At 40.8% G+C, this 23,177-nt stretch overlaps 1 protein-coding gene across 1 annotated transcript in view; it reads left to right on the top strand.

Annotated features, from left to right (window-relative positions):
- LOC109911306 (von Willebrand factor A domain-containing protein 3B-like) overlaps positions 1-23,177 on the top strand; it is a 117,957-nt gene that overhangs the window by 10,662 nt on the left and 84,118 nt on the right. The window contains exons 4-8 of the mRNA XM_048597894.1: positions 2,207-2,366; positions 3,315-3,484; positions 9,652-9,776; positions 21,842-22,027; positions 22,600-22,622. Of these exons, the coding sequence (XP_048453851.1) occupies positions 2,207-2,366; positions 3,315-3,484; positions 9,652-9,776; positions 21,842-22,027; positions 22,600-22,622 (664 nt within the window). The remainder of the gene's footprint in view (positions 1-2,206; positions 2,367-3,314; positions 3,485-9,651; positions 9,777-21,841; positions 22,028-22,599; positions 22,623-23,177) is intronic.

Raw genomic sequence — 23,177 nt, 5'->3', positions numbered from 1 at the left:
TGGCCTGCTGTGTTCATCCAGCTCTACACCTTGTTATCTTAGAGAAACCTGCTAGTGGTGGAAGGATCGACTACCAGAAGGCATAGATTTAAGGGGATTGGCATAAAAAAAACACAAGGAACAATATATTTTAAAATGATTTTAACAATTGCTGATGACTAGAAAGTAACAACTCTGGTTTGAAAATAACATCTACACAAACTTTAATACCTCTGTGATTAACTTATGCTGAAATGGGATCTGGTATTAAAGTTTGTATATAATTGTCTCAAAGTGTTTACAGTGTGACTGTGGTTTTACTGTTTGTTTTTGTTTTGGGATACTTTTAATATCATGTTTGTTAAGTATTCATTAAGTTTGTTGATGTCTATTTGTCGTTGATATGTGTGGTATGTGTTCTCCATTGTGTATTTTTGTTTATTATAGTGCAACAATGAGTCATTTGCATCCAGGTTACTAAACTGCAGTTACATTAAATTGTAAAGCAAAGCATTAGGCTGTGTTCTTTATATTTGACAGAAGCAAGGCTTACACATATCATGTTTTATCATGTGTTAGGAACAAATATTTTCTGTGCAAAACATTCCTTTGAAATACCCGATTATTAAACAGTAAAGCAGCAAGATCCCACATTGAGTAAAGGAGCTGAGTCATGTAGTTACTTTATTTGTGGCAGGGATAGTGACTAGACACTGGGAAGTGACTGTTTCCTTTGAATATCTATATCTGGCGGAAGAGACGGCTGAAGAGTGGTTGGAGGCTCAGTTTAATATCTTATTCAAAGAAACCCACAAGAGTGTGCCACTCCTTCAACGATGCACTGAAGTTCAGCCTAGACTCTGTACTCAAATGGTCTGGAGTGGGCTTAAGCCCACAAATTTCTCACTGAATTGCAAATGTGCTACCGAATGAAACATTTAAGTGGTTAACATTCATGGTCTGTTACATGGTATGCTTGTGGTTTCCTTTATAAATTTCTGCTTGTTTTGCCCAGATTATGAGTGACTGTTTGCTTTTTTGGTAATCAACCTAATACATTGTTTTGTGATGTAGCGCATGTTTATAGACATTGCTTTTCTGCATGGTAAAGGAAAATTTGGTAACATTATGAATTTTGCTGCTATTTGCGTCTTGCTCATCATCCCTATTGTAACCGAATAAACTGTACTTGAGGGACATACCTGCACTGGGACAGTTTCAGAGATGGTTCACTAGACTGATTAACACAATGAACAGTTTGTCTTATGAGGAAAGATTGAGTAGGTAGTGCCTATACTCATCGGAGTTCAGAAGAATGAGAGGTGATCTTGTTGAAATGTATGATCCTAAGAGGGTCAGATATGATAGCTGCTGAGAGGATGCTTCCCTTTCTGAAGGAATCTAGAACTAGGGAACATTGTTTCAAAATAGGGGATCACCTACTTAAAGCAGGCAGGAACCAGGATTTAATAAATGTGGAGCTGGGAAAACACAGCAAGTCAGACAGTGTCTGAGGAGCAGGGAAGTCAATGTTTTGGGCCGAAACCCTTCGTCAGGACCCAAGATGTTAACTTCCCTGCTCCTCGGATACTGCCTAACGTTCTGTGCTTTTTCAGCTCCACGTTTATTGACTCTAGCTTCCAGCATCTGCAGTCCTTACTGTCTCCAGGAAGAGGGATTTCTTCTCTTCAAGGGACATTAGTATTTAAATTCTCTTTCCAGTAGATCAGTCAAGATTTATTGATTGGCAGAGCAAGCCTGTGGTTCTGTAAAACCTACTCCTCTTTTATCAATGCTTGATCTGAAATGAATACAATTTTAAAAAAAAGCAGGAGTTACTGAAGGAAACAATGAGAGGTAGAAATGGATGAGCAGTACTACATAGAAGGCAAATAAGGCAGAAGGCTTCAGAATTTTTTAAAGGCAGTCATTGGATGTTTGAAACAATTGGTCAGTGCTACAAATACCTAAAGTGTAATAGAGATACCTAACATAAACATTGTTAGCAGCTAAGGAACGTTCAAACCTGTGGACCTTGTGGATGAGTGAGATGCCCTGTGGAGATATTTGTGATTGTGTTCAGATAATGACTGGAAGCACCAAGAAAAATAATGTTCATAGTTGAGGCACGTGAAATATAATTAATCCCTTGTACGTGCCTAGCATATGGCCGCAGTGACTTAACATTGTGGTTAATCGATGTCATTTTGTTGCTAATAATCTGTAGGGCAGCTGATGAAATGGTTATATGGCAGGAGAAAGCTGTACCCATTACTCCACAGACAATAGGCTCAGCAATTAATTGGATAAGGAATCTTCGCCACATGCCAACTACTAGCAAGACAAGTTCGGTGGAGGCTGTGTTACAAGCGACGAGCGATAATACTGTAAGACTTGGTTCACTTACCATTTCAATTATATCAGTAGACACTATCAAATGACAATTTATTAAACATTTCACAGCATAAGTAGATGTTTGGTGAAATTCTAGAATTTAATTTAAGTCTTGGAAAAAGTCAATCTTATCACATATCTGAACTGTAAAAGAGTAAAAAAAAAGATTTATTTAGACTTTGGACATTTACTTCTGCTGCCAGCAATGATGGTAAATTGAAAAATAACCATGATTAACTTTATGATTAGGAAACAATGCTTGAACAAAATTGTACAGACATTATCGTTCTGGATAGATTGGAGTAGATTTAATGAATTACTGTTCTTGGTGAAATAACTCCACAGAGACTGGTATCCCATCACCAAGTCACCCTTTATTTACACATGGAACATGCTTGACACTGATCCAGCTCCCTCATGAGCCAGTTCTCAGAGCGAACGGAACCTCTGACACTCCTGTTTACATCTATCAGCCAGGGCTCCCAGATTGGACCAGATTAACAGCCCCAATCAGGGAACTCATATTCTATGAGGTCCACCTGGCTGACCTTGTTACAATCATTGCACTTGGCACACAGCTTCGCATACTGGGAACTTTTTTGGAATTAAGACATAAAGTTAGCAGGCTCTAAGTTTTAGAATTTTCTGTCATTAATTTGTTGATATGTATTTCTGTATTGTGATGTTCTGTACCTATGTAATTGGGGTAATTTTAATCAGATTAGTAATTTTTATTCAAGGTCAGTAAATAATTGATAAAAATGCACAATGGAACAATGAAATAACCACTTTTCTTCGGTTAGAAGCATTTTATCCTGATTCATGATAGAATTAGAAGTGAATTGTGAGGGCGACTTCCCCTGCAATCACTTAGTAACACTATTGTTTCCCTGTGTTTATTCTAAGAATTCTATGTAATACTTCTATTTTTCTTTCTGAAGATTGAAGCAGTTTACTTTTTCACTGCTGGTGATGGTCCTGAGGTGATGAGAGAGCTTTTGCGTCGGAAATTGGCCAAAAGCCCATGCCCAGTCCACATGGTATCATTCAATGCCAAGGAGGAAGGCACAATTCAATTCCTGAAAGAATTGGCTCATTTTACTGCGGGAAGGTATAACATAAATAACATTTGAGACAATGGGTAAATCCTACATGACACTTCCTGGTTTTTAGGAAGCCTCATTTTTGATTTATTTTTATATGTTAAATGTCATATACTGATAACCTATATGTAGAATAATATTGAATGCTCTGTAGAAGAATCTGTAGCTCCAGAATTCAGCTTTTAACACATTCAATGTCCTACCTGAAGTAAAGTCTCTTGGTGACAGAGAATTCATGTCCTTTCATTTAGAATCTACCCTTATTTACACATGCCCATGGATTTTCAGTGTTACAGGTTAAACTGTGGAAAAAACTGCCATGTCCTTTCTTAGATGAAACCTAATGTGGATAAATGTGGTTTATAGAAATTATACGTGCAGATATAGTTCTTAGGACTAAAGAGATTAAAAGATTTAAAGGGAAAGCAGGAACAGGGGACTAATTTGGATGATTAGCCGTGATCATATTGAATGGTGGAGCAGGCTTGATGGACTAAGTGACCTACTCCTGCTCCTAGTTTCTCGGTTTCTATGTTTCTTACTCCTTCGATTTTCCCCTTATTGGTGTCCTTGACATTTCCTCTTGACATGCTTGTACATTCTAGTGTATGAACATTTACAAATTGATTGTTAGTGTAGCTTTGTGATTTGCTGATTGAGGAACAAACATAACATTCAGAAGAGGACTAGTAAAGACGTTCACAAAAGTGATCCTGGGTACGAAGGGCTTGTCAAATGAGGAGTGTTTGAGGACTCTGGGTCTGTACTGTATGGTGTTTAGAAGGGTGAAGGAGGATTGATTGAAACTTACAGTCGATGTGGAGAAATGTTTCCACAACTAGGAAAGACTAGGACCCAAGGGCACATTGAAGGGATAACCATTTAGAATGAAGATGAGGAGGAAATTCTTAAGCCACAAGGTGATGAAGCTGTGGAACTCATTGCCACAAAAGGCTGTGAAGGCCAAGTCATTGTGTGTATTTAAGACAGAGACAGATACTTGATTAGTGAGGGGATCAGAGGTTACAGGGAGAAGGCAGGAGAATGGGGTTGAGAAACATTCCAGTTGCTTCTGCTGCTATACCTTATGATTTTAGGGTGTTCCCCGTATATCTGCCACATAATTAACTGAATCACAACGTGCTATATGCACCTAAATGCAGAAGGCATGTCCAAGTATCAGGTTTGTATTCTGGTTTTCTGTTTTTGAAATGAAAGGCTTGCTGAAAGTTTGAGGGTCATGGTACATTACAATACCAGGCAATTAATCTCTTAGCTGAATGTGTTGCCTACTGAACAAAATAGCTATGATCTAACTAGTGCCATCTAATTAAACAAAATTGCTGGTATATATTTAAATTGAAGCCAATTTGAAATATGATAGAGTGACAAATGACACTTAAGTTGACTGGTAATGCCATGATACTATCTGCTTTAGGGCTGATATATCTGAGTAATTATCTTGATGTGAAATCTGTAGATTTTGCCTTTGGTCAAGAGTTTAGGAGGTATTAATTTGGATATAATCCCATCATGTGTCTGTTTTAAAATGTGAAACAGTACTTGTGTCATTCTTGTGAGCTCTTCTTTTATTCAGCAGATGAAAAATTGTAACTTTTGTGGGAAGGAAAAAGCTCATAAGGCCAATGGTCAATGCCTTTAACAGTCATGTTACCATTTTGAAAATATTTCTGTCATTTGAACAAGAAAACAACTACTTATCAAAAGCAGATTGGTTATAACCAATAGATAAAAAGAAACACAAATTACTAACTTATACCTACCTATAAATTAAGCTACATTTTAAAAAAGAATTCTCAAACACTGACCAGCAGACACACAAAGAGACAAGACAAGACACAAATATTACAGATGGGGAGAGAACAATCAGTGAAGCACAGTTCTGGCACCAGTGTGGATTACCAGATGTTGATGAAATGTTCTTAAGCTGCCTTCTGATTCCTTTTAACTCTGAGTAGAACAGACACTCTGATTCTCAATCTTTTACTCACTGCTTGAAGATTCACCCTTTTGGAATCTCTGAAGGTGTTTTCTTTCTTTTTTTCATTCAAGCATGAAATTTGCAAAGAGAGAGAATAGCCAGCTGCTTGGAATGTTATTTTACTTCTCCATTCAAAAGAGGGAGAGAGAGCGCACAAGATATTTTCTCCTTCATAGTTTGTATTGTCTACATGCAAAGCTGCAGCCACTCATCCAGGAACCTGTCAAGAAGTTGTTGCTATGCTGCATACTCCTGAACACATGCAACAGGTCGTGGTTAAAAGAAACTAATCAAAAGTGTCACAGGACAATGCTGCCTCAGGATACATGCTGATGGATCTGAGGTGTCTAACATCGTCCCCTTCTGCTTGAATGAGGCTACCCTGGAGTGCAACAAGCAATGAGTTCCAGTACCACATTGTTTCTTTAAAAAAAACTGCAACATCTTCTTTCACAGTCCCTTGGTGTAAAGCAGTAGTTTTTCCATTTTTAATTCCATAGTCCAAAAAAAATAACAAAATGGCCTTTGCAAACCTAGCGCACGTCAGGTTATTTCACACTTGCAAATTACAATATTGGGACACCCAGTTTGTTTGATAAAGAAGAATCTTTTGGTTTCGCTTGCTCTTTCTTCAGAGAAGGAACGTGGAAAATTGTTTTCAACAATTCATTGAAATAGATGAATAATTTTGTTACAACAACACATATGATAACTCACCACCAGCTCATCCCGTATAAAACTCCTCACTATCACAGCAATAACTCTTCAACTACAGGTCAGAAAATGACTTCCATATATACCAGTGGCCACATGGCTATTCTGCAAATTATAGACAGTTGGGATAACAAAATTCAATATTGTTGAGCCCATTTTCCAGGTATGAAATAGGCTTAATAATAGCCAAGAGGTGGTACGAACTGCTGATGCTGGAGTCTGAGATAACAAGGTGTAGGGCTGGATGAACACAGCAGGCCAGGCATCATCAGGGAGCAGGAAAGCTGACGTTTCGGGTCTGGACCCTTCTTCAGAAATGGGGGAGAGGAAGGGGGCTCTGAAATAAATAGAGAGAGGGTGAGGCGATGATAGAAGGTGGATAGAGGAGCAGATAGGTGGAAAGAAGACGGACAGGTCATGGAGCTGGGGATGAAGCCAGTACAGGTGAGTTTAGGTAAGGAGTTGGGATGGGGGTTGGTCAGTGGGGAGGAAGGAGCAGGTAGGTGGGAGGGTAGCAGATAGGTGGGAGAAAAGACGGACAGGTCAAGGAGGCAGGGACGAGAGGGGCTGGTCTTGGGATGAGGCCGGGGGTGGGGAGATTTTGAAGCTTCTAAGGTCCACATTGAGACCATTGGGCTGCAGGGTTCTCAGGCGGAATATGAGGTGCTGTTCCTCCAGCCTTCGGGTGGCATCGTTGTGGCACTGGAGGAGGCCCAGGATGGACATGTCGTCCAAGGAGTGGGAGGGGGAGTTCAAGTGATTCGCAACTGGGAGGTGTTGTCGTTTGACACAAACCAAGCGTAGGTGCTCCACAAAATGGTCTCCAAGCCTCCGCTTGGTTTCCCCGATGTAGAGGTGGCCACATCAGGAACAGCGGATACAATATACCACGTATATATTGGACCTTTCTTGCCACTGCATCAGTTAAGAGCTGGGTGAGAAGATCCACTGGGGACTGTCTAAGTGGTTAATGAATGGCCACTTAAGGGCTTCAAATTGCCAACTCTCCAATTGCTTGCCTTCCCAAAGGCTGTAAAAGATAACTGGTTCCCTGACTGAGAAGCCAAAACAGTCTGTGTGTCAGCTTAGGGATAGGGACTCTGAATTGCCCCAATCTTACCTCTACCCATGAGAAGAAGATAAAAAAAATTACCTTCTTACTGCTGGATTCCCCAAGGAGTAGGCCTCACCGGATGGCCATTGGGGACCAGAAGTTGCCAGCCTTTGATTGGATGCTTCCAGTAACCAGGGATGTTAGTATTGAGTCCTGCAATAGGTAGAAAAACTCACCTAAGCTTGCTTGTCGACTCTGAATGAACTAACTGGCATGTGAGAGGTCAGGTATTCTAGCCAATGAGTTTGACCTGTTAGTTGCCACATAGCATGCCCGCGACTATTTACTTGATAAAAGGAAAAGTCGCAATTTTAAGTTTCAATCTCTAGCTTTAGGCAACCATCCTCTGCTACGATTTTTAATGGATTCTAACCAGGTGCCTCATATGGAACCGATGAGATGAAGGCTGGTGTGGTGCAGGGGTAATCTCCCTATCTCTGGGCTAGGAGGCCCTGGTTCAAGTCTCACTTGCTCCAGAGAGGTGTGTCTTAACATTTCTGAACAGGTTCATGAGAAAATATATAGAAACTAAGAGACATATACTTGCTTTGTGCAGAGAGTGTATTGACTATTCCAGTCCAGCAGCTTTCTCACCACCATCACCCCCCCCACCCCCAGCCCTAGATGATAGCCCTTTCTTATTTTGTCATATGTTTAAAATCAACCTATTCAGAGATGTTATTACACTCCGTTAGAGTAGGTTAGCCTTGAACTTAGGCCTTCTGTTATCTCTTTACATATAGTTTATTTAACCAACCTGTTCAGAGACCTGGAGCGGGTGAGAGTTAAACCCGGGTCTCCTGCCTCAGAGGTAGTGACACTACTACAGAACCACCAGCACCCGTAACCCCTCAGTTAGCAACCATCACCTATTTACTGACTAATCCTTCATTTCTGGTTAAATTAATGTTAATCCTTGATCTTTTAAATGTCAGATTACATGAGAAAGTTCCACAATGACTTAATAACTTGGGATGTTTATCTGTACAATTCATAAAATCCCAACAGTGCAGAAAGTGTCATCTGGCCCATTGAGTCTGCACCAACCCTCTGAACAGCATCCCATCTTATCCCCATAACCCCTGTATTTCCCATGGCTAATCCACCTAGCCTGTACATCCCTGGACACAATGGGAAATTTAGTACAGCCAATCCACCTTACCTACGCAACCTTTGGCTGTAAGAGGAAACTGGAGAAACAGGCAGAAACTCACACAGACACAAGGAGAATGTGCAGACTCCATAGAGTCAGTCGCTGACTGGAATCAAACCTGGGTCTCCGGCACTGCGAGGCAGCAGTGCTAACCACCGCGGCACTGTGCTGCCCCAGATTCATGAGGATTCCCACATGGCCCTGATATTCTTCTGATTTTATCAAGAGCAAATTAAAGCAATTTGTGAGGCATTTTCTTTAACTCACCAATTTCTCCTACTCTCCTGAACAATGCCTATGGAAATTGGCACCAGTTAAGATTAGGAAGAAGCAAGTGTAGGAACAGATGTTGGTACCTTGACCCCATTTTCCATCTTCAGGAAGGCTACTTTGACTGATTTCCTTCCTAAATCCCATTCAAGTGACTAATATTAAAATATAAGCAGTGACGGTTGTTGTTAACAGACAATTTAATGGAAGAAGATAACAAAGCCTTTTCCTGACAAATCCCAACAAATGCACACCTCTAATTCAAGAATCGTGAACTAGTAAATAAGGTTGGGAACAACTATTTTCATCTCCCTTACTGAAACGTACTGAGAATGCATCACATAAGCCCTCTTACCTCTATCAGTTAACTTAGAACTAACCAGACTGACCTTTATGTCTCAGCTACTTGGAAAACTTTATGGAGCTATTAGCAAATTTACTGGGAATGCAATTATTATCGAATTTGGTAATCAACATGAATGAAGAAAGCAGTCATTAATCATGTGGAATGAAAACAGAAACTCAGCAGATCTGGAAGCTTCTGTGAACAGGGAAACAGAGTTAACATCTTGAGTTTGATATTTGACTCATATTGGACTCTTTTCACAGAGTTTCGTCAGTACCTTCTGTTTGTATTTCAGATCTCCAGCATCTACACTACTTTGCTTTTACTCTAAATACATCAACATGTTCAGCTGAATGCTTATGCGTTGCAATGACTCTGAGTCATCAATGAGATAGGCTTTGAGTCAGATTATTCGAATCATTTAATTCACACCCCAAGTGGCTCTATTTCTAGTTTATTGCTTGGTCAGCCACTTTTGAAAACTATTTAAGAAGGTTCTCAAGTGCTTAATGTTGTGGTCCTAGTTTCAGCCTGTGCCTATTGTTTGTTAATTGTCATGTGACTGTATCCTGGCAGATTTCATGCATTTGCTCTGATGAGTGAATGTGAAGAAGATGAAACAGTTTCCCCCAATGACGTGAAAGACAGAGGCGCTGAGGCTCCAAAGACCCCAAGGAAACTGATTGGAGGTTTGCCACCAGGTCAGTACATCTGAAGACAGGAATGATATCAGCTGCAGGTTTATTCATTTGTTCTTGAATGTCAGGGAAAAGATTGCCGTAAGTATACATTAGGGGAACCTGATTTCCATTTAATTGATAGTTTTTACTTGGCAAAGTGAGGAAAATACATTCAGTGTGGAGCTGGTGGAACACAGCAGGCCAGGCAGCATCAGAGGAGCAGGAAAGTTGACGTTTTGGGTCAGGACCCTTCTTCAGAAAATACATTTAGTGTTGCTTGCCTTCTAAGTGTGACATTTTACACTTTTAGAGAACCAAAACCAACTGTGATTGGCCTGTGGCCATTGCATGCAACACAGGTAGCATGTCAGTTTCACTCTCCAGCCAGTGCTAAGTATGCTGCTAATCTCTGGATATTTGAGCAGGGTCCCAGGACGGGTAGGAGCTAGTTAAAGCTTCGTTCAGCAATCCATTTCTCCAGGCTAATGTTCTGGGGACTTAGGTTCAAATCCTGATGTAGCGATTAGAATGAGGTTGGCCAGGTGTATCCCGTTGAGTACGGGGTTCCCTGATTGGGGCTGTTAACCTGGGCCAGTCAGGGAGCCCTGGCTGACAGATATAAACAGAAGTGTCAGGGAGTCACCTCACTCTAAGGACTGGCTCTGAGCTAGCTGATCAGAGTCCATGTACTGTGCACATGCAAATAAAGGGTGACTTAGTGACTGGATACCAGCCTCTGTGCAGTTATTCCACCCACAATGGCAGATTTGAATTCAAAAAAATCTGGAATAGAACCGTTGTTTGTGGTCGACGTGGCTGACTACTGCAAAAACCCATCTGTTTCACTCATGTCCTTCAGGAAATCTGTCCTAATCACCTGCTGCAGCCTACATGGACTCCCCTCAGGCAGTTAGGGATGGGCAATAAATACTGGCCTAGTCAGTGACACCTATATCCCATGGATGAATAAAAAAGAAAAAACAGAAGCACTGCTCAAATCATCACTCCAGTCACTGATCAACAATGCCCTTCATTCGTACCTGGTATTCATATGCTTCACTACAGCTTAGAGTCCTTAGTTCAAGTCTCACATACCAACGACTTACAACTTGCACACAATACCAGCTACTCAGCCATAACAGCCATACCATCCTAGGAATTTGCACCACACTCACTGACACACTCCTGTCACTCTTTTGAGACAAGTTGGCACATAACCTGAGGCAGCAGGAATGGGGGTTAGAGGACAAAGTGCAGGCCATTATTGGGATGGTCATTGTTGAGGTTGTGGCCCTTTGTGAGAAGGATCTTCTGAACTCATCCTCTATCTCACATTCTCACCTCCCCTTCATCACCCACCCTCATGCATAAGCTGAAGGTGGTCTAACCATGAGCCTCTATTTTATACATCCCACACACCCTCAGCCTCCCACACCTTCCTCCCTCCCTGGACAACATGGTGCATTTTACCCAAGAAGTGAACTTGGCCAAGCAGTGAAGCAACAGTAAGAAGACTGTGATGATAAAGAGAAAAAGCATCACTTGATTTTACCTGTGATTGCACACAGTGAAATATTGGACATGAGTGGAAGTCCAGATTGAAGAGAGTAAAGTCATATTTGAGTTCCCCTGCACGGTACTTAGCTTTGAAAGGACAGCATGTAGGAAAACATTGCTGGGCATTTTTTAAATTCATTCAAGGAATGAGAGCATCACTGGCTAGACTATCATTTATTGCTCCTCCCTAATTTGCCCAAAGAGCAGTTAAGAGTCAACCACATTACTGCAGGTCTGGAGTCACATGTGTGTGAGACCAGTTAAGGATGGAACTTTCTTTCCCTAAAGGGCGTTAGTGAACCTGAGGGCTTTTTCCCCTGACAATCGACAATGGTAATCAGTAGACTCTTAATTCCAGATTTTTATTGAATTCAAATTCCACTATCTGGAATTTGAACTATCTGGTAGAATTTGAACCCAGGTCCCCAGAGCATTACCTAGGTCTCTAGATTAACAGCACAGTGAAGATACCACAAGGCCATCGTCTCCCTTGCTACGCAGAACAAAATGATTGGTGCATTGGCAGCCAGCCAGATAGTCTATGATAAGTGACGAGAAACATATAGGTGTCTGTCAATAACTTCGCACAGGCCTTTGCATGGAGCTTGGACTCCATTGTTTTCAGCACAGAGAATATCCAGAGTGGTCAGCTTTGTTTGCACTGTTGTGGAACCAATTATGATTTGATGATAGACATTGGAGCTGCTTTGTATAAGCAGGAGTTGGTTCATGTCTGAGTGTGGCTGTGGAAACCAGAAACTGCAGTCTTGTAAGATCCACTTATTGCCATAGAAGTTCAGACTCCTGCCTTCCTAGCTGTGGACTACAGTTGCAAAGTGATTTACAACCATAAGATGTAGGAGCAAAAATTAGCCATCCAGTCCATTTAGTCAGCTCTTCCATTCAGTTCATCTGATAATCCTCAGTTATACAGGATGTCACAACATTTAAGCAATTCATCCTTCAACAGATTGACAAATGCTGCTTCTGGGGACTGGCAGCAGTTCTCTGGAGCACGAATGTACTGCCCTTTCTCAGAAAATGATTGGGAGAATAAGTCCCTGAAAACACTGGATAGATATAGCTTCCTGCTGGGAACCTTTCTCTACTTTTTCCTCCCTCTTCCAACAGAATGTCCTGCACTGTACAGCCTTATATATTCTCCAAGTTATATTATGTTCTGAGGGAATGGCTTCCAGTGCATCTATGCCTGGGGAGAACTGTGTCAATGGATTGCAAAGCAACCCTCTGCAGGAACTGCAAACAGGAGGGCCACCTGATTAACGACTGCATGGAGCCCAAGAGCTGCAATCTGTGAGGGGAAACAGGCCACCTGTACAAGGCCTGCCCAAGATGGGCAGGGGGGTTTTGTGGTGTGCACCTTGAGCCAGCAAGGTGGCTCAGTGGATAGCACTGCTGCCTCACAGCGCCAGGGACACGGGTTCAGTTCTACCCTCGGGTCTGTGTGGAGTTTATACATTGTCCCTGTGTCTGCGTGGGTTTCCTCTGGGTGCTCTGGTTTCCTCCCACAGTCCAAAGGTGTAAGGTTAGATGGATTGGTCAAGCTAAATTGTCCATAGCGTCAGGGATAGGCAAGTTAGGTGGATTAGCCATAGGAAAATGCAGGGTTACTGGGATAAGATAGGGGCGTGGGTTTGGGTGGGATGCTCTTCGGACAGTTGATGTGGACTTGTTGGGCCGAATGGCCTGCTTCCACACTGTAGGGATTCTATGATAATAGACTCCAACATTTTCCCAATAACAGACGGGCCTATAGTACCTGACTTTTGTCTCCCGTTCTCAAACAAAGATGTTGATGCTGCATTAACTTCACAAACTCAACCTGTGCTTCCAATAGTTTGTTTAATGATGCAGTGTCTATAGGGAGTAGTGCAGCAGGTGCTTGAGTACTTGTTGCTATTACTTAGAGTCATAGAGTCATTGAGTCAGTCAGCATGGACCCTTTGGTCCAATTAGTCCATGCCAACCAAGTTTTCCACACAAAAATAGTCCACTTGCCTGCATTTGGCCCATATTCATCTGACCTTTTCCTATTCATGTACTTATCCAAATGTCTTTTAAATGTTGTAACTATACCTGCATCTACCACTTCCTCTGGCAGTGCATTCCACATGCGAACCACCCTCAGTATGAAAGTGTTGCCCCTCAGGTACCTTTTACATCTTTCTCCTCTCACCTTAAATAAAAACCCCCTAGTTTTGAACTCCCCCATCCTAGGGAAAAGACCCTTGCTACACACTTTATCTATGCCCCTCATGATTTTATAAACCTCTGTAAGATCACCCATCAACCTCCTGTGCTCCAGTGAAAAATGTCCTAGTCTATCCAATCCATTTTTATAACTTAAACCCTCCATTATTAGCAACATCCTGGAGAATCTTTTCTGAACTATCTCCAATTTAATGACATCCTTCCTATAGCAGGGTGACCAGAACTGTATACAGTACTCCAGAAGAGGCCACACCAGTGTTCTGTACAACCTCAACATGAAGTCCCAACTCCTATACCGAAAGGTCAGAGCTATGAAGGTGAGCATGCTAAACACCTTCTTAACCACTCTGTCTACCTGTGATGCAAATTTCAAAAAATTACATCCCTCAACCCCTAGGTCTGTCTTTCCTACAACACGACCCAGGGCCCTACCATTAATTGTATATGTCCTGCCCTCATTTGTTTTATCAAAATGCAATACCTCACATTTATCCAGATTAAACTTTATCTGCCACTCCTCAGACCATTGACCCAAATGATCAAGATCTGTTTTTAATCTTAGATTACCTTCTTCACTGTCCACTATACCACCAATTTTGTCATCTGCAAACTTACTAACCATGCCCTCTATATTCTCATTCAGTTTGTTTATATAAATGTGCTGTGTTGCCAATCACTGTGCCTTTCGATCCAGTCAAGGAAAGGGGAGGTGGAAGAAAACTATCCCAACCATAAGCTGGTATTGTTTGGCATCACAGCACATATAATAGCAACAAGTACTAAAGCACCTGCCACATCACTCCCTAAAGACACTGCATCTTTTAAACAAACAATAGAAAACACCAAACAGTTGTGGAATTGCAGCAACAACTGGAAGAAATGAAACAGTATCTCACCTGCAAGAAGTTGATCGTCCAATTAAATAGAGGCAGTGAGTATTGGGGCAGAGATCCTTTTTTCCGTTGAACACATGTTCAGTTTGTGATTTAATGCAATGCCCATTTCTAAGAATTAATAAAACAAAAGTGTTCATACAATCCATTTTGAAGGTCTGAGTGCATGTTTACTGCCCAAACAAGAGTTGCTAGTAAATCCAAGTTCACTTCTCTGGTGCCTTATTCATCTTCCTGCTTTATACATTTATGATTTAGTTTCCAAACCCTTTATTTATTAAATGCATATGCATCAGATGGATTTTACTCTTATGACTTACATGGAGATGCAGGTGGAAATGAGGGAATCTTGCAAAGATGGGAAGCATGTTAAGAGCAGTCACTTAACCTTCCTAAAGCAATGCCATTCTTGGACCTGGATTTATCGATAGTGGAAAGGAAAGCCAATCCCAAGGTACACATCAATAGAAACATGATGGAAGAGCACTGCTCAGCAATAAAGAAATTGGCTGTGCTTCTGAACCTGACTGTCTCAATCTTGCACTTCTCTAGTTTAGCCTTGAGCCCCCAAGTTCAGTCCGACATCAACTGTTTGTTTAAGTTTGCATTTCTGCAACAATGCCAAAGTGTAATAACTCATTTGTGCTTCTGAAGAAGTGCCTTTGCTTGGCTTCAGCTTTACAGACAGCCCAGGAAATTGCTGAAGATTGACCTCTGCCTGTTGTCTGAAATTTGTCCCTGGTACTGGTAGCTGGTAGCTAAATTACAAGGCAGCCTTTGCTTCTGCTTGCAAAAGGACCCAGTTGAAAGTATACAGAAGGGATGTATCAGGAAAGTCAGTGTTATGAAGGTAGCATCAAATCTTCAAAATCATACTGTCATGAATATCCTTGTGTTCGGGGTGAAAGAATGAGTCGACTGGTTTTAGTCCTTTTGAATTGGTTTGTGGACCTGAAATAAGAGGTCCTCTGAAACCTGACAAGTAGTTTTTAGGGAAGGAGGATTAATCCTTTATGTTAGACTAAGCATCTATGTTCCAGGAATGCTCATAGAAGCCTGCAAAATAGGTCAAGAACGCATTGGAGCATTATAAACTTGAAACAAAAGATGGAGAAGCATATGAAATCCTGAACATTTCAGCCAGGGAATGAAGTATTAGTATTGCAATTGTACAAGGTGAACTGTTGAAGGCACAGTTCAGTGGCCCATACAGGACATTGGAAAGGATTTGTAAAATAAATTATTTGATTAGCATGCCAAATCACCGGAAGAAGAATCGACTGTGAATATGTTGAAGCAGTACCACTACTGGAAAGTGCATAAGCAAGTACAGGTATGCCAGGGAGCATGAACAGTGGAAGATGAAAGTCTTACTGAGGATGAGGCAGAAGGAGACTGAGACAATTCCCAAATTGAACCATGCACTATCCAGTTAGCTAACACTGAACTATTAGGGTAGTTCCACACCATACTTTCACATGGAGAAGCAGAAAATCGAAAAGACCTAAAAAACTTTTCAATGATTTCAACTAAGTCTATAGTGAGGTGTACGACTTAGCTACATCTAGCCATACATAATATGGATGTAGATGAATTCTGTCCTGTTAAACAGTAACCTTATGTTTACATCTAGAGAAACAGGATCAGGTAATGTCTGAAATCCAAAACATGCAACAGGAGGAGGCTCCACAAATGCTCATATCTTCAATAATTAGTGAACCTAGCACATCATTCTTTTTGGTACATTCACAAGAGTGTGGATGTCTCTGGGTGTGGCCAGCATTTACTGCTTATCCCTAATTGCCCAGAAGGCAGTTAAGAATCAACCACATTGCTGTTGGTCTGGAGCCATATGTTGGCCAGACCAGGCAAGAAAAGCATTTACCTTCAGATGTTTGTTGTTCCAACAGTCATCAGACTCTAAATTTCAGATTTTTGTTTTAATTTAATTTATGTTCTACCCCCTGCCATGGTGCGATTCAAATCTGGGTCCACAGGAAAAAACCTGATTGCTGGATTACTTGTCTAGTGACAGCCCCATTAGTCCATCACATCCCCATATTGGAAAACTGTCTAATTGAACCCAGCCAAAGCAGCTGGAATTCCCCAGTTGTGGTAGTGTCTAACCCTGATGGTTCAACTAATTTCTATGTGAACCACAGAAAGATCAGTGCAGTAGCAAAGACCGACTCCTACCCAATTCCTTGCTTGAAAGACTGGTGATAGGGTTGGCAGTACCAATTTTCTTTCCAAAATAGATTTCTTAGGTGGATACTAGTAAGATCCTTTAACATTGAGAGCTAAAGAAATATCAATCTTTTTCAAAGCCAACAATATCATTTGGGCTAAAAAGATTTCAGCAACATTCCAAAGACTGATGAATCAAGTGATAACCAGTGTTCCTAATTGTGTAACTTACCTTGATAATGTTCTGATCTATATCGTGACACAATGAAGGACCACTTGAAACAGCTAGAAGCTTTGTTTAAGAAATTACAGTGATCTGGTTTGGTGATAAATCTTGCGAAATGTGCATTTGCAAAGGTGCAAGTAACCTATGTCGGGCAATTTGAAGAGCAAGTGCTGTCAAGTACAGCAAAATATAAACATTAGCAAAGTTCCCTGCCCCCAAAACTGAATGGAAAATCATGTGATTTTTTTCGTGGATGTGTGCTTTCTATCACATATTTATCAAATATCAAATATCGCTGCTCCAACTGTATTGTGGTTAGGGCAATGCCAAGTATCTTTTCAGAAGTTGAAAACATTCTGATCAGTCAACCAATCAAGCTCCAAATTTCACCAAGGCCTTTAAGGTAACAGTTGATGGTTGTGATTTGGAGATAGGTGTAGGCCTATCACAAGAAGGTTAATCAGGCATAGAAAAGCCGATAGGATAGTTTTCTAAAAAACTAAATCAACATGGAAAGTGATACTTCGTAATAGCATATGAAGTCTTGAGATTGCTAAACATTTTAAAATGGATGTTTATCACACTTGCAGAAAGACACTAGTATATACTGATCTTTATCCTAAGCCTTTGTGGAAAAGTTCAAAAACTAAAATGCCTGACAATCTTACGTATTTTGTTGTTACAGTCTTATATTTTAAAGATTGATTTTTCCCACACGTAAGAGTGATGTAATTACTGGTGCTTTGTCAAGATTATAACTTTGAACTATTTAAGTGCCAAGAAGGTAACTGTATAGGTTACATGTTAAGAGCGAAATATATGTTACACTTTGTAATGAAGTGCATTTGAAAATGGTGTTTCATTTTCAATGGTGGGGGTGTTTTGAACATGTTTTTTTGTATTAATAATTTTTCTGAGCTTGAAGGACTGTGGAGGTGTCCGGATTTTCTTTTTAAAATGTTAGATGAAGAGACACATTAGAACTTTTGTTTAAGCGAGACACTTCTTGGAGGCCACATGGTTCCAGATAATTGCTGATCTTGGTTACTTGAACTCACTTTAGGAAAAACGTAACTATTTTATGACCATGCTTCACAGCTGATCTATTTGATCGGCTTTTGCAGGCTTAGAATTTGTATTTGGCTTTTTAAGTTGGAAAAAAATTGCCTAGAGATCAAACTGCTGAGTTTACGTCTTCTCTTTCTGAAACCTTGACTGAGAGACCAGGGTGAAATCTGATTGTTTTTCTGGAAGAGTGATTGGCAGAACTTCTCAGTAATGTAGTTCCTGGGAAATCTGTGTCTTTCAAGACTCCAGAGATAACTTGTGAGTGTTTGGTGACATGACCACACGTGCAAAACCACTAGATGGACAGTCTTTGGAACTTTCTATGCCTCAACATTTTTTTTTCTGCCTTCAAGAATAAGAACTCTTGACCTGAAAATGTTATTCTTTTTGAAGTGAACCTCCTCAGAGAGAGGTCCATTATTTCTTGAAAAGAGTGTGCGTATTTCTGTGTATGTTTTCAGTTCTTTAGAAGGCCAAACATTTATATTTACATATTACATATTGTGTCTTAACCAATTTTGTATCCGTATGGAATTGGTTTTGTTTTATAATAAATAAATATTTTTGTCTTTATTATTAAAGAAACCTGAAATAGGGTTAGGGTTAATGGGTATTTTTATTCTAAGTCAATTATAGAGAAAGCGTACAATTGGCTATATTGGGGACTGAATATAATATTTTTGTTCAATGTTGTGACCTATACAGTAGTGGGACTACAGCAAGTCAGGGCAGGGAGAGAAATCATCGGCCTTGGTCCTGCTCCTCATCTAGAACCCTGGCCCCAACCTAAGCACAGCAGCCCCCAAACTAGTGCTCCATTCATTGGGCCCTGATGTATCTCCCTGATGACAATGTTCTCTGTGCATCTTAGTTGTGACTGATTTTTAGTCTGGGGTGGTATGTGTGACCGGTGCTGGTGAGGTGCAGTTGGTGTTTAAAGGTCAAACTTGTTTGTTCTTCATTTCTGTGCCATGTATTGTTTTATGGTCTTGACTGGAAGAACATTTTGGATAAAAGAAGCATTCTTCCTAAACTCTCCTTCTAGCTTAAGTGCATTTAAAGTATAAGAGGCTGGAACTTGTCAGTTGTAGTTGGGGAAGACATCATTTGGAAGTTATTTTCCCAGATTGTGACACTTTCTGTGCATTTTCCAGAATACAAGACAGTTTTCAAAGAGAGAATGGGTTGAGGACCAACTCACCTTCAGTTAATGGCAGCTGCTAATAGGCATGGAGAACAAGAAAACGATGTTCAGTTTGGAAATCATCGAAGCTAAATTGTTTGGTGCACATCAAGGCATTGCTATCAGGTTCAGTGCAGGCAGCGGTTAATGGTGTATTTTTGAGTGCTGAAATTGTTTTAAGATCTTGAGGATTTTGCACCAGATCAAGCGAATTACCTTTCATTTGGTGATTTTCATGTGCCTTGAAGCTGCTGATCTACAGAGGCATTGCCTCCTCTTCTCTGCAAGGCAGCAATAGGCCACATCATCACTGCTGTCTGCCTCAGCAGCTTGTGCTCTGCAGGCAGCTCCTCTCTCCTGGGAAAACGGCTGTACAAGCTTGCCTCCAGCACATTTACTTTTGAAGGTGACGGCAGAGAAGTGATGTGAATACTGTGTGGGTTTGGGACCCAAAAAAAATCTGGGGTTTGAGTTCTTGACCTTGATTTGAAAAATCAAACATAAATCCCCAAGTTGCTGGAGTGGTTTAATGTTTAAGTGACAGCAGAAAGGTTTTCCCTGTGTTAAAGTTCTTTATCCAGGTAACGTAGTGGTGAGGTCACTGGACTTGCAATCCAGAGGACCAGGCTCATGGTGTGGAGGCATGAGTGTAAATTAATTTAAATTAATTAATCTTGAACATAATATTTGTCTCAGTAACAGTGACCATAACAACTTTCATTGTTGTAAAAACTCAGCTGGTTTGCTGACATCCTCTCAGGAAGGAAATTTGCCATCCTTACCTGGTCTGGGGTACCTGTGACTCCAGAAATTATTAACTCTGAACTGCTCATTGAAATGGCCCAGCAAGCCACTTAGCTCAAGGGCAGTTAGCGATGGGAGATATATTTTTTTCCTTGCCAATGAAGCCCACATATCTCATTAAAAATGATGAAATTATCAGCACTTGTGGTTACAAGGAGGCAACTCGCTGTCAGCTTCTCTATGAGTGATGGGCAATGAATGCTGATGTGGACAGCAACGCCCACATCCCAAGAATGGATAAGAATAAAAAGCAATATATTAATCATTTTGTAAAGAAAAGTGAATCTGTCTTTAAAGCGGTCAGAGTAAACCTCATAAAGTGGCTCCCAGCAGTCGGGTGACTACCATTGTTGATTCAACTGGTATTGGGGTTACACCATACTTATTACAAGATGAAGGCATGATACATTCTGAAATTCAACAAACATTTCAAAGAGGAAACAGAAATAGTTTTCCAGAACTGTTAGTAACTTTTCCTGGCTTACCGAAATCTGACAGAACAAGAGCCATCCAAGCAAATGGCTGAAACAGCTCAAAAGTTAATTACTTCAACTAAAAGAAAATGGACATGCTTTTTCCCCAGGTCTAAGCTAACCCACACGTAAAATGGAACCATTATTTTGGTATCACAGCGATTTTAATATTTGAACTGTGTGAGAATCTGTTGGGAGGAAGTATTTGTGCAGAGGTCATGACAGTAACAGCTTGAAACAAACTGCTTCTCAACAGGCAGACACGAGGACGAGGGTATCCAGGAGAGATGTACTGCACCAGGCTACCTACTATGAGCTACATCCTGCAGGGCTGTAAAAGTGGAAGAATTGAGCCTTCATTCAGGGTCTGTTCTGCTTAGTTCACCCATGGGAGCAACTCCCACTATTCGGTTCAATAAAGCCATCACAGCTGCTCAATCTGATTATGGGTTTTCAACCCCTTCAACTTCAGGAAGATACTCTTTAAAAACTCCTGCCTGCAACGATAGTGGAATCTAATCTAATTTTTATCTTCATACGTAACTTATCTCCTTACTTTCTTGAAATCTTTGTGTATTGATTTTAGCTAACAGCTCTGTCACTTTTTACTTAAATAACCTTCAGCCAAAGTTGTGCAATAACCTAATTTTTTGTCTTGATTGAAGGAGAAAACTGTCCTTCTGGTTATTTTAATTTGAGCTCCTGAAAATTAAAAAGGGCCTCCAAATGATCTTATACAGATTCTTTAGTTCATGGATCATTCTGAGGATATGCCTGGTATGGCTGTGACAAAAAAAAAGAGAAATTGAACATGGAGGTTGTTGTAGTTCATTGTTTCTTGGCATTGTTCGGAGGAGTATACTTTATCATATTAGATTCCAAGCTTTTTCACTTTTTAATTTCGTCCCAAAATGGCTGTACCTACATAATATAGTTAATGCACCGCAGCATTATTGAAATGATCTGATCATTGTATTATGTTTTTGTATGATGCTTTAATGGTTACTGAATGTTCACTTATAGTCATAGCTTAAACTAAATGATCCAAGTCTAAACAGACATTGTAACCCATTATACATTTTATTGAAGCAATGAACCCTTCATTAATATTTGTTTAAATGAACGAGGACCACAGTGAGAAGATTCATTTGAAAATAATGTTAGTTTGAAAGCTATTTAATTGCTCAAATACCTACAGTGCTTGGTGACTGACTCTATGTTGGCTATTCGCAAGAACACCCTACAGTTGAGCCATGTAGAATACAAAGCTTCAGGTTCAAGTTTAAAGCATATCTTAAAAAACATCAAGCTAAGATTCTTACATAGTGCTATTTGCATGTTAACAAACTTTCGTAAATCTTGCCTGAGCTACAAGGTTGAGCTTAAGTATCTAATTGTTAAAATTTCTGGTACAAATGAACAGGTATAACTCACATACTTTCATGTAATTCATACTTTTTCAGGGGCTGGAGTCAGAGAAGATGTGTTCCTTGTCTGGAATGAGATAGAGGAGGCTAGGAGCACCTTGGCAGAAGTTCACACCCTCTTAATGGATGCCCCTCAGTCTGTGTTTAATGCAGGTATATCATTTAATGGTCACACCTTCAAAATACATGTCATAGACACTGGAGCAATGCGTATTACAACGTGTATATTCCTGGCAGAATGCTGCATTATTGAGTGGCAGGGTCTAATTTATCCAGTTCCTGGTCTCCTGTGGGCTGTCTGGAAGAGGACAAATGAAGGGAGATTTTTATCCAGTCTGAAAAGCAAGAGGAACTTGTAATAAAGAAAATAACCAGTGTTTGATTAAACCTATGCTCCGTCTACGTAACGATTCTAACAACCGATGAAAGATTGGTTATGATAGAGACTAGGGAACAGGTTGTCTCTTTGCACTCTCACTGCCTGGGTTAGTGGGTAGCATGGTGAGCTTAAAAAGAGAATCAGTGCCGCAGGTCTAATCTAACATTAAACATTGTCTAGTTAACTTTCACATCCTCAATTTCGGCATTTTCTTCACCCACTAACAGAAGACTGCTAATAATCTTCTCTTTGCATTCCAGTAATCGATACTTCTGGGGCCAATATAGAGAAATGCACATAACAATATTTAAACAATACAATTTTAAAAGTGAAGAAGCATTTAATGTTTACATTCACATTTTCACTGAAATCATATGAAAGGTATTGACACTGCCTTTGGTGCCTTTGCTGTCAGCTGCCCAGGCCGTGGCTCAGCCTGTGAGTCTAGACCAGGGGGTTAAGCCTGAGACCTGCTCCTCACTCGCTGGAGTGGAGCTGCGTCCGCCTCACCCTGGTGTTGCTGCCACTCGGCACTTACTCCTCGAACTTTCATTCAGCCTCGCTGCTCCATGGGCCTGTGGCGCCATCTGTGTCCACCTCTCTGTGTAGGGCCTGCTCCCACTGCCGACGTCATTGCCACTGCAAATGAGGTGAAAAGGTAAAAGAAAAGACTTTAAAGATAAAGGGAAAAGAAAAAGCAAAAGTAAAAAGAAATAAAAAAGAAAAGAGAAAAGAAAAGCAGAGATAGTAGGAACTGCAGATGCTGGAGAATCCGAGACAACAAGGTGCAGGGCTGGATGAACACAGCAGGCCAAGCAGCATCATAGGAGCAGAGAGGCTGACGTTTTGGGCCTAGACCCTTCATCAGAAAAGGGGGAGGGGAAGGGGGTTCTGAAATAAATAGGGAGAGAGTGGGAGGCGGATAGAAGAGGGATAGAGGAGAGGATAGGTGGAGAGGAAACAAACAGGTCGAAGAGGCGGGGATGGAGCCAG

This window comes from Rhincodon typus, chromosome 6, assembly GCF_021869965.1.
Source record: "Rhincodon typus isolate 14 chromosome 6, sRhiTyp1.1, whole genome shotgun sequence".
In the NCBI taxonomy this organism is placed as follows: domain Eukaryota; kingdom Metazoa; phylum Chordata; class Chondrichthyes; order Orectolobiformes; family Rhincodontidae; genus Rhincodon; species Rhincodon typus.
The sequence above is the reverse complement of the archived record's forward strand: the minus strand, read 5'-3'. Positions and strand labels throughout refer to the sequence as shown.